Source organism: Trichomonascus vanleenenianus (genome assembly GCF_965637985.1).
Source record: "Trichomonascus vanleenenianus strain CLIB 3782 genome assembly, contig: TRVA0_009S, whole genome shotgun sequence".
Lineage (NCBI taxonomy): Eukaryota > Fungi > Ascomycota > Dipodascomycetes > Dipodascales > Trichomonascaceae > Blastobotrys > Blastobotrys vanleenenianus.
In genome coordinates, this window is record NW_027481878.1 from 284,826 (window position 1) to 298,477 (window position 13,652).

Here is a 13,652-nt window from a genome sequence, read left to right on the forward strand (position 1 = left end):
CAAAGCTGAAATTCAGGTATGTCATATTGTTCCCAGAGCATCGATTGATGGCGTAGAATCTGCAGCGTAACTATTGGCAAAAGATAACAAGAAGTTCTCCTCCTGGACTACGTGGAGATCGTTCCCGAGGCAATCGCATTGACACTCGTCATATCCCTCCGCGAAGCGGAGCTACGGGGGTCTGGGGGCTGGCCCCCAGGAAATGCATCTGTAGATGTATAACAATTATGGAGGATTATCTCCGGGAGAGGTATAAATAAGTCTCGTACTCTTCATCGGTCGGGTAATTCAACCCAGCCAGCCTGCCGTGTTGCATCAGCCAAGAGCCGTTTGGACTGTGCTGGATCAGCGCACATAGGCAGTTCTTATCCGGCTGCAAGCCAATGCGCTCCATCCACGGTAACACCGCCAAAAGCTCATCTTTGTAGTTCGACTTGCCCAGCATGGTTATATAGTTGTGGAACAGCCGCTGGGTCGGGTATACCTTGACAATGTCCTCAGCGTCCGACCGGTCGAGGTGAGCGCCACGAACCCACCGCTTGAACTCAACTACAACACGCTGTGGGGCATAGAGATCTCCCCACTCAACTGCTGGATTCTGCGCAGCAATGCACAGGGAGTCAAGAGTTTGCACGGTCGGTTCAAACCCTGAGGAAAGAATGAGCTGGTACGTCGTCCACACTTTTGTAGCGTCGTATAGTGCTTCTCCCCGGATCAGTGTGTTCAGCAGTCCCAGGTTAGGAGTCTCCAAATTGGAGATGACCTCGCGGGCGAAATCAAGGCTCCGGCGCGAACTAATCGAGAGGTACTTCGACAGTACTCGAGGCGACAGCGAGGGAGTAGAAAGTTTCCGCAGCGCTGACAGGGCCATTGCACGCGGTTGAGGGCCTTGGAGCAGCCTGTCGGCAAGATAATTGTCGATCGTCGGCGAGTTGTTATTGTCAACAAGCTTGGAGTACATACTTTTGGTCGTTGCTTTGTCCAGCTGGCCCAGCTCATCGATGCGTTGGATGGCGGTGGCCCAGAGGACGTTTCGTCGCTTCTCTGGTGCTACCCGCGATAGAATGTCAATAACGGCGAGCTTATCGTTAGATAAGAGCATCTCCATGCAGTAGAGCGCCTCATTGTATGCAAATTTGAGCGGATTGCGAAGCTCTTCCTGGGAAATCTCGTAGTCCCTGTTTTTGACCGTTTGGACCAGTGCGCGGGATCGGCTAGGAGAGGACTTACGAAGAGCGTACGCCAGGGCTAGCAGTCCTTTACGATCGAACTTTATGTCACGCGAAATCATGACGTTCACCAGCACTTTGAGCGCCTGGGAGATCATTTGGTCGACATACTCGCTGCGATCGCTACCAAAAGAGCTCACATGCCACATGGCCTCGTTGAACACGGACCGTATGAGGAGCTCTCGAGGAGCATACTTGACGAATATGCCGCATAGGTCCGGCAACATCTCCGGAACATGCAAATGGGCAATTCGGATGCAATATGAGAAAAGCTTGAACAGCGTGTACGGGGTCTTAGAGGTGGGTGAAGATGCAATCTCATGGTACAGGTTGAACATGGCTATGGCCTCGAGTCGTGATTCGCACTTACGCCTAAGGGTGAAAGCAATAAGGAAGTCGGGCCACCTATTAATACCATACTGTTCTTCTTCTTCGTTTTTGGGATGCCCGATTTCACTTTTGGAAAAATCAGCCCCTTGCGCGACCAAATCTTGGTGCAATTGGTGGTCTGAAAGGTCCATGACGCGGATGGCCTCGGTCAGAGTAGGAGCCCGGATGCATTTGAACCATCGCACGAGATCAAAATAGTAATACCCATGCTTTTCAAGTGATTTGACCAGAAAGGACTTTTCCATAGGCCGATCAAGCCGGAAATGGCTCAGGTCATTGTGGATCTTTCTCCTGGTAGCGTTGTCAACGTCGAACAGGCTCATATAGGCCCGCTTAACGTTGAACCGCGGTTTCCGATGCAAATTTTCCGCACTATGCATATTTGTTAGTTCGATGGCAATTGCCGTTAGTGCCTCTATATGGATTTCTTCGTGAGATAAGTGTCGATGCAAGTGTTCAGTGTCTTCTTCGTAGCGTCGTAACTCATTACCGTCGTCTCGTTTGATCTCTATTGCTTTTGTGGGTCGAATGTACCTTCCTTTGCCGACTGGCACTTCTCGGCCGGGTCGGATCAATTTCACTTGGGATGGATTGATCACATCCATTACACAGGGCATCCATTTGGTTCCACCCCGCAGGGTTGTTGAACTTGATCTGTGCACCTTCGCTGAGAAGAACCTCCTCAGCCAGGTTTGGGTATTCACACACCGAAGGGAGCATACCGCCTGTGCTCCATACTTCGGTGGTATTGTCATATCATTTATTCCTACCTTTCTTGCTCTACCAGGTAGTTAAGTACTGTACAGTAGTGCTCGGATCTTTCATTTTTGAAAAATCGATTTTTCGGATAAAGCTGGCGAACTAACGATGTTAATAATTCATCACGATTTATAAAGTTGGTGAACTAACGAGGTAATAATTAACCTCAAATTATTCGGCGCGCCCTTTGCTGACAGTGATTGATAGAGCAATATTAGCCAGTTCGAATAAATTTAACAATTGTTTAACGTTCGTCACCCAAGCCGAGTAAACGATGACCTTCAAAGGCCCTATTGTTGGTCGATAGTCGATATCGAGGGCTTAGCATTCTTATAGTATAGATAGACGTAGGGGGAAATAACTCTGACTCGCAAGCTACCTAACTCAGCCCCCCTTTCATCAACCATCTTTTTTATGTACTGTAAATGAACTTGCCATTTTAGAACTATGGACAAGTCCATCATACGCGTTATTAGGGTATACTCAATTGGCGACAGCAATTGAACGTATTCTTCCGTATATGGCAATCTTATCCTCTGATGAAATAATGGATCTTTGATTCCGCTAATTTTACACCTTTCGACCGGATATATATCACTTGCGAATCATATAATAGCCGTGAATCTGATTAAATTCCAACTACCAAAGGAATATATCATGCTTCGTCGAGGAATCACGACCCTCGCACTGGCGTCCGCCAAGCGGACTGCGTGCCGGATGGCCCATGTTCGTTCCATGACTACAGGACTCACTCTCAATCCTGATACGGAGGCCCCCCTGGTAAATCACCTCACCCAGCGAGGTCTAGTGTCCAATGTCACAAGCCCCGAGCTCGAATCGCTTGTTGCCAAAGAGAAGGTTACCCTCTACCTCGGAGCCGATCCCACAGCGAGCTCCTTGCACGTAGGGAACATGGTGCCTCTCATGGTGCTGCTGCATTTCTTCATCCGGGGCCATACAGCCATTGCGCTCGTAGGAGGTGCTACCGGCGAAGTAGGCGACCCTTCGGGTAGAACTACTGAGCGGACGCAGATGAAGGACGATGTGCGAGCGTCCAACGTCCAGAAGATCCACGCCCAGATGGAGCGTTTCCTCCAAAGAGGGTGGGACTACGCGGTCGCAAGAGGGTACACGGAGAAGGGAAAGACTATCCTGGAGAACAATGCCAATTGGTGGGAGGGGATGTCGATGCTCCATTTCCTGGGCACCTACGGTCGCCACATTCGCGTGGGCCACATGCTGGCGCGAGACAGCGTCAAGAGCAGGCTGAACTCAGATCAAGGCATTGGCTTCAATGAATTCACGTACCAGGTACTCCAAGCCTATGATTTCTGGCATCTCTTCAAGACATACAACTGCCGATTGCAGCTCGGAGGTAACGACCAGTGGGGGAACATCACTGCTGGAACTGACCTCATTTCCCGGCTCCGAGGGCACCTCAAGGGGGATATGGCGAAGAACGATGCATACGGTATTACTGTTCCTTTGCTTACTACTCCGTCGGGAGAGAAGTTTGGCAAGTCTGCTGGGAACGCTGTATGGCTCGATGGCGAGTTGACGAAGCCTTATGACTTGTATCAGTATTTTGTCAAGTCGCCAGACAGCGTCGTCGAGGATTATCTCAAGTTGTTCACTCTCCTGCCCATTGAGGAGATTGCTGTCATCATGGAGGAACACGCAAAGGACGAGTCGGCGCGGGTTGCCCAGAGGACTCTTGCCCGAGAGGTCACGGATCTCGTACACGGTCTTGGTAGTGGCGAGCGAGCGCAGCTCATTTCTGCCATCTTATTCCCTAGCACAGAGAAATCGGTGGAAATTCCCACTGCTGAAGAGGTTCTTGATGCATTTGAAGCTGAGAAACTGGTCAAGAGCGCTTCCCGAAGCTCTATCCTTGGAGCGCCTTGGAAAACAGCGCTTTCTGAGGTTTTGGGAGTGACCAAGTCCGAAGCTGCTCGGCTGCTGAAGAATGGAGGAATCTACTATGGTATCGACCGAAGTCCATTGAAGGATGCCTCGACGGTGGAAGCCCATCATCTCACCGAAGATAAGCTCCTACTCCTCAGAGTCGGTAAGTCCAACTACACAATCGTCCGAGTACACTAATTCCGATCAATTTTCCTCCTTTTCTTCGAATATCCTTGTAAATAGTCTGTATATAATGAATTCATCATAGCATTACCTCGTAATAACCAGATACATTGTTACAAATCATAAACGAGCTGGATTAGTGATTAGTGGTTGTCGTTTTCGTTAATAGTCTTGGTACCAGCAGCTAAAGGGTATAGTTAGTAATCAAATCTTGTCCAAAGTCTCATCATACTTACTCAGGCACCATAAGAATATACCGCTCCATCGCTTCCCGGAATCTATTTTTGTACTGTTTAGGCGACACGACAGTTGGCTCTTTGACTCCTCCACCGACCAGTCCACGCTCCTTGACCCAGCTCTCCAGCTTCTTGTCCCACGTGAACGTTCGAATAAAGTCAATAATTCCAACAACCAACTGCTTGCTATCCTCATCAATGCCAATCACTAGAGAGTAGTCCATGACATTCATTTTGGCTAGGAAGAGTGTGTCGTTAAACAGAGAGGTTCGCAATAGCCGCTTGGCATATTCACGCACAAACAATGGCGACTCGTAAATATACTCGACCATGTTTTCGTCCAGCAGCACTTCGTTTTCTCTACCAGTCTGCTCCACATGTCGATTGCGCATCGATCCTTTCAAATCGAAAATCTAGATAGACCACGTTAGTACCACTACCAATCCATTTTTGGCTCTGATTAGCTTACCCTTGACATCCGACGGTTGTAAAACAAATTCTCCATAACAATGAGGTCCATCTTGAGAGTCTTGCCCGTAATAGGATTCCTGATATGAATCTGGTAAAAGCCAAAAATCTTGGCCAGCACAGTAGGCAAGTCATGGAAAAATGCCTGCGCCATGTAGTCGAAATACGATGGCGCAAACATCAGAAATGCATCCATCTCTGATGGTGAGAGCTCCTTTATAATGAGTCTGTTGTCAAGCGTCTTCAAGAAAGCAGCACCACTCTTGCCTCCACTACTGTCGAACTTAATGCAGCGAGCCAGCGACTGGATATAATATTCGTCACAATTGCATTGTCGTCTGAACGCATCAAATTGTTCGGAGTAAAAGATCTTGCATGACAGTATAGCGGACCCTTCTTGGAACTGGTATTTCAGGTGGATTCCAGTCTTTTTAAGCATAGTCAATTCAAGCTCGCTCATCTCTGTATCGACTCCGTGCGAGGTTTGAATAGTTTCCCCGTTCTCTTCATACGGCTTAGCTTCGGCCTTCATTTTCCTCAACTTCTCAAGATAATCCGTTGAAGCAAGGCAGAAAGCAATTAAGGAACTGGGCTCGTCTTCCCGCACAATAATGTCTGATTCGGCGAAAACGTGTTCGGTGTGGATCAATGGGTATGCCAGAGGCATCCAGCCCGTCGAGGATCTATCTGCCCAAAACCGTGACAATGTCTGCATAAGAGATAACCGCTCCGCCGTGTGAGTAAGCTCCTGCTCCGGTTGGCTCAGCTCCGTGCTCGACCTGGACTCGAGATTCTCGATAGAGCTTCCAGCCTCCTCATTTTCCTCCTCCCCCTCTTCTTCCAATTCTTTGGATGCTTCCCCTTGCCCCTCTTCAGGTTTAGCGGCTTCAGCCTTGTCCCGTGATCCGGCAACTGTTGCGGGAACTTCGACTGGTTTAGCGTTCTCTTCAGGTGTAGCTGCTGAACTCGTCAATTCTGGCTTCTTAACGTGTTGCTCCCTTTCAGCGGATTCTTCTTCCGGCTCTATACTGGCGATTCGGTTTTCCTCATTTACGGCGTCTTTCACGTTTTTGAATACCTCTACAATTGGCCTGGCTTTTGCAACCGGGAAGGCCCTGGTTCTGCCTTGGGCCATAAGAGACCTCTCTCTCTGCCGTTCCTTCTCGAATTCTCGGCTCAATTGGTCGAAATGCTTTGCCAACGAAGACACCTTGGGTTGCTTTCCCGTGACACGATTTTGAAGCAGTTGACGTTCCAGCTCTCTTGTGCTAGATCCAAATCTCTGTCGCAAAGATTGCGATGGGAAGCTGTTGATCTTACTACTGAGCTTTTTCCTGAGTAAATTAGCACTTGACCCAGAAATAGAGCTCTCTCCTAGCGGCCTGGATTTTTTAGACGCTTTGTTGCCGTCTTTAAAACCTTCAAGGTCCCTATTTTGGCGAACCAGTTGGGGGATCAAGGTTGGAATGGAGCTTCCTTTACTGCTCGATACAGGGTGTCGATATTCGTCAGATTTTTTTCGCGCTTCATCTAGCTGCTTCAAGTCCAGCTTCCCTTCCCTGATACGCTTATCGAGTGAAGCAAGTGAGGAGTCTCGTGGTAGCTTCTTTTTCTCCGGGCTTGTGGCACGAGTTACTGGAGCAGAGCTGTGCTTCACGCTGTCCGCCGAGGATGCCTGCTTTTGAGAGAGCAGCACCAGCGAGTTTCCTAGTCTCTCGCTCGTATCAGCCTCTGTTTTCGACGGTATTCCATTTCCATTAGTCTCGCCTTTTTCAGTATCATGAACAGAACGTGATGATTCCTCATCATTAGCAATCGAAGACTTTCGAGAGTCTTTGGCAGCATGTTCTTCAGGCAGTTCGCCATTAGGCTTAATCTCGTCAGGTATAGTCCCAGCAGAATCTTCAGATGGCTCTTTCGTGGCTAAGCTGGCGTCTTCTTTGCCACTAGACTCCAGCTTGTCCTTTTCAGCTCCTGGGGAACTTCTAGGCTCTTCCTCCCCAGGTTTCTTTTCAGAGTTTACTAAGAGAGGCTTCTCTGGGAAGTAGTCCGGGCTCGCCAACGGAGTCTCTCTTCCGTCCTTCTCGATCAGTTCGCCTTCATCTGGCTTTTCCATGAATATTTTCTTGAGCTGTTGGGCAGTAATTCGCGTGATATCTTTCTCGGATGGGAAATAGTCGTTTTCAAACGAAGTAAACTCACAGTCCCATCGTACAACATTCTCCTGAACTGATCTCATTACAGCATTCAACGGTAAGAGCTCGGTGATCTTCGTCGCTCGGTATTCCCTTTGAAGATGGTCCAATGCAGCTTCACGTTCCTCAGTGCATGCTTTCTCCAGTTCCGCGATCTTCTCGCGACATTCTTCCACCTTATCACTGGCAGTATTCTCAATTATCACACTGTTCAAGCGGACGCTCACGGAGTCGTAAAAGTTTCTAATCTTGTCCTGAATGCTGCTGTACAGGTTGATTTTGATCTTCACTTCCTTGTCCAAATCCCATTGCATCCGTCTCGGCGGGGTAACAATCTCCAGTAGGCAAATTGGGTCGTACTCAAATCGCACTGCCTTATCATGAAGGCCGAAGTATCGGATGTGGTCGCGATAGAGGTTATGCGAACACATACCAGCTCGGAACGAGATCTTCTTGCTCCAAAAGGCCAGCTCGAGATACTTGCCGAATGAATATTTCCAAGTAGTGCTAGACATTGGCATAACTGGCATCGTGTTATTGCACTCCTTGCAGTAGCTCCACATCAAAATGGTGTTCTGCATACCTGGAAGAATGCAGGGGAAACTTTCGACAATGACATTAAGCCTCCCCGGGCCATGGACATAGCTCCTGTAATGACCATTCATTGTCTTTCCACAGCCATCAGGACAAATATCCGAAGTCGTCATGCACAAATATTCAACCAACTGCCCAAGAGTCATGTCGTTGTCACTATAAAAATCAATTGCCATATGCTCTGGGCCAACACAAGGCGTGGCAGTTTCGCTGCACACAACGGAATAAAGCGTTACAATGCATTGATGCGCGGTTGGACTGAACATATCGGGGAACTGAGCGTATGATAGCTCCCATTGACGCTTCTGTGTCGACCACAAATTGTGGATAGTCTGCTCTTTTTCATTTGCAATCCCTTCGGCAATCTCTCTGCCTGTTGCATAACCACCGGGCAGCTTTGAGATTTCAATTTGCAGGTTGAGCTTTTCCAGAGCCTCTTGGAGGTACTCATCTTCCTTCAGGTTCAACGCTTCTTTCTCCTGGTCCATCTCTACTAATTGGTCTTCCAATCCCCGCGCTTCCTGCAAGAGATAGGGGTTGCCATAGCGTACAAATGGCGAAGAAGACAGGATCTTATTAACCTGATACTTCATAATGTCGTGGAAATAGCCGGCTTTGTCCGATGGGTCCTCATGCTCATGTGGTTTTATATCATCTTCATCAACAACCGGTACGAGTACAAACTGGTCGAGCATAAGCGACGTTTCCAACTTCAGACTGAACACAACATAGACCATGAATTCAACAACAGCCTTGACACTTGCAAGCGTATTCTCGTCGCCGCCGCGCAAAATAAGAGTACATCCGAGCGCCTTAGGGATGCCGGAAAGGAATATGTATGTTTTGTAAGTGCTGTTGAACCGGTAGGACTTGACTTCAAAATGATCGCATGTGCCGAGGATGGGATTCATTGAAAGCTTGTCCATGGAGGAGATAATGTCCGACTGAGTGTACCGCGACACACGACTGATAACATTCATCTTGATGTTGGGGATGACTACTAGTCCAGCATCGTCCATTAGCCGAATCGCAAGCCCGCTGACCCTATTACTGGACAGCACGATCTGAGGGTTCAGGGCTACGATTCGTTTGACAAGCTTCTTGAGGTACTCTGCTTCCTGATTCAGCACGGGATCTAGACTCATGAAATGACGTGCACCTCGGGTATACTCAATTGGGAAGGTCAATATAAGAATCCGTGGATTCGAGATCTCGGTCGGCATAGTCTTGACAGGGAGGGTTCTGGTAAACACTAGGCCATTCAGGTACTGGGTATCCTCAAGACGCCCTCCGGGTATTCTCTTGAGCTTGACATAGTGGCGAATATCAATGTGATCACCCCCTTTGATATCAAGATCGATATTCTGGGCACACTGGATAAGCGGGTCCATGAGGGCCTTTAACCACCGCGGTGAAAGTTCATAGTCTTCTAAGATCTGCTCCAAGAAAGCGTTTGCATGCGATATACTTGCGTGGTTAAGATCAATGCTAGGAGCTGCTTTGTTCACTGCCGGCCGTTTGAAGTTGAACATAGCGTTCTTCCTCGGAGATGACCCCGTGGTATTTGATCTGCGCAGGGCAATCCGCGACCTTGAATTCGCCAACTTTCTTCCATTGCTAAAGCTCTTCTTTCGCTGCCCGATACGCATGATGTTAGTCTTACCCGTAGGAGTGGTGCTCGAATTAATGTTATTAGTAGCGTTGGCTTCAGTCGTAGTTCCGCTGCGGGGGCGTAACATACTTGCTCTGTTCTGCTCTGGGCGGGCTTCATCCGTTCTGGAACTGTTCAACAGTGTGAACAAACTCATAGCCTGTTCGTCTTCGTCAGAATCATCCTCAATTATCACGTCTCCGTTCTGGATATTTCTGTCCTCGTCCGGGATGTTAAATGTATCTGAAGCACTCATAGATCGTCGACGCGAAAGGGGAAAGCCACTTGTCAGTGACCTTGAAAAGCCTGTATCATCGTTTGGGGGAATTTCCAAGGACTCTCCCTGGCGTGTTGCTTGAATGGCCATCCTTGGAGCCGGTCGAGGCGCGCTATTGAATGAAAGCTCGATGGGGGTATTAATTACAGAGCTAGCGTCATTGGCCTCCGCATCTCCTTCTCCAGCCAAGATATCGTTTTCAAGGGACAAATCCTCCGCCGAAGAAGACATAGACGAGGAAGTATACTTGTCAATAACATCCAAGCAGTTCAAACACACTCGCATTTTCCCAGGATAGTTGAATTTCTGGCCAGGAATTGATGTCGTACAAGAGGAGCAGAAAATCTGTCCGCAAATTCTACAATGATGCTTTCTTCTCCAAGCTTAGCCTAGTTAGTCTTTTTTTCTATTATCCCATCATGCAATTGAACTTACCAGTAAACGGCCTTGTGCATTTAAAGCACTCTGTTGCATTTTCATCCTTCATCCAAAACTCTCTCCCTAGGTTACCTGCACGTATTGTTTCCAGCGGACGTTCCTTGGGAAGCAAATAATCCGGAGGATAGGACGCAATGCTCTCCGAATCGCTGCTTGGCTCCCGCTCTATTGTGTATCCTGGAAGGTGTTCCTGAGGATTATACGAGTAATTGGTGTTCACGCTCGCAGATCTGGATAGTGCAATCCCCGACGACGACATAGCCTGAGTGTCTACAATCGGAGCATTGCTGAGTTCTTGAGAACTGATGTCAAACATTGTTACATCAGCGATACTGGGTGCCGCTTTATGCAGCTTGCTATCTGCCTTTGCTCTAGGAGAGCTGGCTTGATTCAAATAACGCAGCGGTGAGTCTCCTGATATTGAATGCTGGCTCGGTGTTCTTCTTCGAAGGATATCACGTGCCAATGCCTGAGAATAGGGGCTTTGAAAAGAGTCGTCGGCATTCGCGGAGCTTACTCTTCGAGAGGGAGGAGTTCGATACAACTCGGGAACTGGGAGCTGCTGCTGCTGCTGCTGCTGCTGCTGTTGTTCCACTTTTCCGCCGGGGAGAACATGCTGGACGGCGTTTGTCGCAGAGGACGTAATGGACTTGATCTTGCTGAAGAACCCTTTGGAATCAGACTGGGATTCGTTCAAATCGTTGATGGGGAAAGAGGTAAATGTCGATGGTATCCTGCTATGTCTGCTGCGGTAATATTCATTCTTAGGGACGTCAGTTTCACTGGCTTGATCGCTCTCCATCCCTCACTTATGTCGTGTGTCGTACGCCATCGATACGTGGGGAAGCCGAACCGGTGATAAGAGAGTTGTTCTGTAATATACGCTTCACGTAAGAGTGTGCGTATATTGTGATACAATAGCCGAGTTCATCAAGCCGCACGTTCAGCGGCGAGTTACATATAAGGGCATGCAGCACATTCATTAAAGCTGTATTTTCAATTGATTTCTTTACTACCGAGCATAAAAAAGTAATATCCACATTTCTCTTCGTGTATTTTTAATGTATACATAGCAATTCTGTGCCGTTCTGAAGTATATATGTAATGCGAAAATCTGAGACATATTGCCCGCAGCTTGTGTGGATCCTGCCAGGACTCTATATCGTTTACCGAATCTAGCGAAAAGCCCCAGATTTATAGGCATAGGGATAAATTTTTTGAGCCAATTTGCAATTCTTAAAACTTCAGGTCATTTTGATGCGCCACGTCCACGTATATCATGAGTTGTTTCTGAAGTTCCATTGATTCAGAATTCAGCATCCAACCACTGTAACCAATGATTACTCTCTCGGCTTTTCCCAGTACTATAGTACGAGTTGACACTTACATTCTATTTACTATACTCTATTATAATTCTCTCAGCTACATGTAATTCTGAAGCCTATTTAGCTTCCTAAAATACCTCCTGCCTGCCTGCGCAAGCGCATATATACCGGGGGGCTCTTTTAATTAAGCACTTTAATTGGAGATAGCAGATATATACACATACCACTGGAGATCGATGGACGGTATTTTCCTTTCAGGGATTATAGAGGGAAAATATAGAGCTTCTCTCTAACCATCTTATTCTAGAGTCCCAAAAAGGTGGTCATGAAAAGATTTGAATGGATATTGACGTGTCTGGCAGCCGGGGCGGCTGCGTATAAACAGCTTACAACCGGCCAGATCCTGGCAATCGAGAAGGCACACGCACCGCTGGATTACCTGCAAAGAGACGACGAAAATGGGTACCTTGCCCCTATTCTCATTGTGAGGACTCCTGGTACCGAAAATTCGACAAAAGTGCAAACCCACTTCACCAGCTTCTTTGATGGTCTGTCGGAAGACTGGCGGATAACCAAAGACGAGTTCTCCGCAGACACTCCCATCGCAAAAGATGTTCACTTCACTAATATCATTGCTAGCCGGGACCCGCCCGGAGTGAAGGAGGAAGATGTCCAGAGACTAATGCTTTCGGCACATTATGATTCCAAGCTTGAGCCAGAAGGGTTTATTGGCGCAATTGACAGTGCAGTTCCCTGCGCCGTGCTCATGTACGTGGTGAATACAATTGAAAAGGCGCTCAACAGTAAATGGAAGAAGGCATCTGACGCTAAAACTGGGTTGGAGATTGTCTTCTTTGACGGGGAGGAGGCCTTCAAGGACTGGACGGATACTGATTCGATTTATGGCGCTCGGCAGATGGCTAGCAGCCTCGAAAGCCAGAAGTATCCTGCCGGTACATCTAAACGATCCAAGCTCGATACAATTGATATCATGGTGCTGCTGGATCTTTTGGGAGCGCCAAACCCATACATTCCAAGCTACTTTAGAAGCACTGACTGGCTGCACCAGGAGTTGGCGAGGACACAGCACCGGCTACTGCAGCTAGGGCTGCTCAAGTCAAGAGCCGAGACGTTCTTCCCGCGTCCGCCAGCGTTTCAATTGGGCGGCCGAATTGGCGACGATCACATTCCCTTCCTCCAGCGAGGCGTGCCAGTATTGCATTTGATTCCGGCAATATTCCCGGATGTGTGGCATAAGATTACTGATGATCCGGAGCATTTGGACATGGACACTGTTCATGACTGGGCATTGATCATGACTGTTTTCACAGCTGAGTATCTTGAACTGGGGGATGGTTTTCAGACCCTCTTGCATTCATCCACTGACCTGTAATCGTCGTCGCTGACTTGGGAATACCCGAGACTTATGATACATGTTTACCTGCTCGAGGCTATATTATGAATTGTCCAATGAATACTCCTTCTATTCACTTGGGGGCCAGCCCCCAAACCCCTGTAGCCCCTCTTCGCAGAGATCAATTGATGGCTGGAGTATCTCCGCGAAGCGTAGCCCCAGGGGGGGTTGGGGGGACTTGTCCCCCCATGAATAAACACCGCAACTTCAATTGACTTGGGGGCCAGCCCCCAAACCCCCGTATGGCACCATGAGTGACTGGGTAGAGATGAGGCAGAGCGCTATAGGGCAGTCGCTCTACGACGATGCGTCTATTGGCAGCCTTGAGGAGAAGAGGCAGATGAAGCTACACGCGGTGGAAACGGCGGTAGAGCTGAGGGACATGGACCTGCTCCAGACCCTGGCCAAGTCGCGTTTTGGGCTTGTATCAGCTAGCAATCGCCGCAAGGCGTGGCCGTTTATGCAGAGTGTGCTTCCCGTTCGACCACTTCCCGTCTGACTACATCTTCTCCTTTGACTACGTCTTCCGATGATGACGGCCCAACCGCTACACTGACCTTGGAAGGCGCTACTAACGGCTTCGCGTCC

General features: G+C 48.5%; 4 protein-coding genes across 4 annotated transcripts; 2 read left to right on the forward strand and 2 right to left on the reverse strand.

The window, feature by feature from the left end:
- Positions 1 to 235: 235 nt before the first annotated feature.
- On the reverse strand, positions 236 to 2,374 carry TRVA0_009S02696 (uncharacterized protein; the record flags this gene model as incomplete). The annotated part of the gene is made up of 1 exon (XM_076683615.1): positions 236 to 2,374. The coding sequence occupies one exon, from the start codon at positions 2,372 to 2,374 to the stop codon at positions 236 to 238; it is 2,139 nt and encodes a 712-aa protein (XP_076542242.1).
- A 661-nt stretch (positions 2,375 to 3,035) lies between these two features.
- On the forward strand, positions 3,036 to 4,481 carry MSY1 (tyrosine--tRNA ligase MSY1; the record flags this gene model as incomplete). The annotated part of the gene is made up of 1 exon (XM_076683616.1): positions 3,036 to 4,481. The coding sequence occupies one exon, from the start codon at positions 3,036 to 3,038 to the stop codon at positions 4,479 to 4,481; it is 1,446 nt and encodes a 481-aa protein (XP_076542243.1).
- Positions 4,482 to 4,628: 147 nt separating this feature from the next.
- Positions 4,629 to 11,127, reverse strand: FAB1 (1-phosphatidylinositol-3-phosphate 5-kinase; the record flags this gene model as incomplete). Its single annotated transcript, XM_076683617.1, has 4 exons — positions 4,629 to 4,650; positions 4,703 to 5,115; positions 5,172 to 10,270; positions 10,323 to 11,127. The coding sequence occupies 4 exons, from the start codon at positions 11,125 to 11,127 to the stop codon at positions 4,629 to 4,631; spliced, it is 6,339 nt and encodes a 2,112-aa protein (XP_076542244.1).
- Positions 11,128 to 11,975: 848 nt separating this feature from the next.
- On the forward strand, positions 11,976 to 13,043 carry TRVA0_009S02762 (uncharacterized protein; the record flags this gene model as incomplete). The annotated part of the gene is made up of 1 exon (XM_076683618.1): positions 11,976 to 13,043. The coding sequence occupies one exon, from the start codon at positions 11,976 to 11,978 to the stop codon at positions 13,041 to 13,043; it is 1,068 nt and encodes a 355-aa protein (XP_076542245.1).
- Positions 13,044 to 13,652: the final 609 nt, after the last annotated feature.